We start from the raw sequence: 2,500 nt of genomic DNA, 5'->3' as shown, positions 1-2,500 counted from the left end.
AGGACGGCGGCGGCGGCGCCAGCAGCCTGCTCCCCAGCACCCCCTGCAGGGCGCGGTGGTACTCGGCCTGCGCCGCTTCCCGCTGCGGTTGCTCCCCCCTGCAGGAGGACTGCGCCGTGATCTGGATACTGGGCACCGTGGTGAAGTAGCCGAACAGCGGCGGCTTGTTGCTGAGGAGGTCTGCGGCGGAGCGATGGGCGGAGGGCAGCTGGGAGGCGGGGACCGACGCAGCGGACAGCGAGGGAAGCCCGTACGGCTGTGGGCTGGCGGAGCGCGAGCGAGTCTTTGGGGTGGAGTCGCCGTCGTAGTCGTCTTCCTCCTCGTCTTCCTCGTCCACATCGTCGCCGTCTTCCTCCGCTCCGTCCGAGTCGTCGGCGTCGGAGAACTGGTGGTCGGCCATGACGCCTCCCGGGGCCTTCCCAGAAGCCCTCTGGCCGTCCTCTCCGATATCTATATGGGCGTTTGGAAACGAAAAGAGAGTCAAGAGGGGAAATGTAAAAGAGGGATAAAACAGATGAAGAAAAAGGAGGAATAAGAATTTAATATTGCACATTTAATGAAAAAATGCATTTCAGGGTTTAAATGGAAATGGGAGTCCACCAGAGAAATAACAACTTCCTCTGAGAGACATTGTGTTTAAGGACCTGAAAGGGTCATGCAAAGCTATTGGCCTCTACTTTTTATTCCAAGTGTGTCCTTTTATCGTGTTCAGAACTTGATCTTGACCGATCTGAGTTGAATCAGTTGAAGCCTCATAAAACGGTATTTATCTCTAATTAATAAAACTGATTCACGCTCATGAATATGAATCAGTCGGTGCTCGGTGCGTTCTGCACTTTGCTTCATGGAGCTGGTGTTGACCTTCAGTTTAACAGCTTAGCTTGGCTCCCTCGACAACATCTCCAAGATTAAGCCGGAGAGGATGATACTGCAGGGAAGTAAAACCGCTGGAAAACAGCCAAGGACCATCGAGGAGCTTTATATGGAGCGCACAGTCAAGAGAGGAGAACGCATAATGGATCCTCAAACACATTCCCCTAAATCACTTTGAGGAACCTCCGCACCGGGGTGAAGGTGGAGGTCTTCAGCCCTTCAAACTAAGAAGTCCCTGAGCAGCTTTCCACTGATGTGTGAGGCTGTTGAACGATAAAGAACCAACTTACTTTGGCTTCCCTTTGGGGGTAAAAGTAGGGATACTATTCTAGGGATCCCCAACCTGGGGTGCTAGACACTTTAGTGTGACGCCAGAGATCGGGGGGGGTTGTCAGGCCTTAGAGGCACATGTTTTCTAATAGTCAAATATTGGTTCAAAAATCCTCGTGAGTGTTAGTTCAGATATAAATTCTGACTCAATCTAGGACTATACACCGATCAGCCACAACATTAAAATCAGTGACAGGTGAAGTGAATAACATTGATCATCTGGTTCCAATGGCATCAAGGGGTGGGATATATTAGGCAGCAAGTGAACAGTCAGTTCTTGAAGTTGATGTGTTGGAAGCAGGAAAAATGGGCAAGCTTCAGGATCCGAGTCACTTTGACAAGGACCGCATTGTGATGGCTAGACGACTGGGTCAGAGCATCTCCAAAACGACAGGTCTTGTGGAGTGTTCCAAAAGTGCTCCAAGGAAGGACAACCGGTGAAACGTCTACAGGGTCAGGGGCTCATTGATACCCAAGACTCATTGATACGCGTAGGGAGCGAAGTCTCGCCCATCTGGTTCGATCCCACAGAAGAACTACTGTAGAACAGTAGTGGTGAAAAAGTGAATGTTGCTATGATAGAAAGGTGTAGAACACACAGTGCATGGCAGCTTGCTGCGTATGGGAGCGCTCAGAGTGTCCATGCTGACCCCTCTCCACCCCTGAAAGCACCTACAATGGACACGTGAGGATGGAAGAAGGTGGCCCGGTCTAATGAATCACGTTTTCTTCTATGTCGTGTGGATGGGCGGGGTTAGGGTCCGATCCGATGGAGCATTTGTGGGATGTGCTGAAAAAACAAGCCCGATCCATGCCATTTTAGCCTTTTTTTTCCACGGTGCAGTCAGTATTAGACACGCTCTTGCCAGCTCAGACTTTAAGCTTCCGGTACAAGAGTTCTAGAGTTCAGCTAGAGTGCAAGATGAATCTGTAGGTGTGTAGCATGTCATGTTAGCTCCCCGGGAAGCGGACGTAACATAGCTTCAAAGTCGGGTCCGTTGCCCTTCCACATCAAGATATCTGAATGAAATCGGGCTCATTAGAACCGCAAGAGCCTCACCTTTACAGCCATGCCTGACAAATGTCAGCTGCTGGGGGCATGTTGGCTTCAGGGTCCTAAACACGACGTGTTCTACATGCAGTGAAAAGATGTTATTTTCGCCTTTTTTCTTTTTTTCTATTTCTGCACACTGTGGTACCTAAACACTCATGGAATTGTAGATGGAAGTGTTTGATGAAATATGGCCACATAGTAAACATGAAGTGTTTTCAAGATCATGAGGTCTTCAGGTGGTCT

The 2,500-nt window shown here is 49.8% G+C and overlaps 1 protein-coding gene across 1 annotated transcript in view; it reads right to left on the bottom strand.

Moving 5' to 3' along the window:
* Positions 1–2,500, bottom strand: part of hivep2a (HIVEP zinc finger 2a) — a gene marked incomplete at its 5' end in the record, with an annotated part of 25,988 nt that overhangs the window by 6,905 nt on the left and 16,583 nt on the right. Inside the window, one exon of the mRNA XM_080023949.1 lies at positions 1–450. This exon is cut by the window's left edge and continues 388 nt beyond it. Coding sequence (XP_079880075.1) covers positions 1–450 — 450 coding nt within the window. The remainder of the gene's footprint in view (positions 451–2,500) is intronic.

The sequence above is a fragment of the Zeus faber genome (assembly GCF_960531495.2).
Source record: "Zeus faber genome assembly, chromosome: 2".
Classification (NCBI taxonomy): Eukaryota; Metazoa; Chordata; class Actinopteri; order Zeiformes; family Zeidae; genus Zeus; species Zeus faber.
This window is presented reverse-complemented; position numbering and strand designations above follow the sequence as displayed.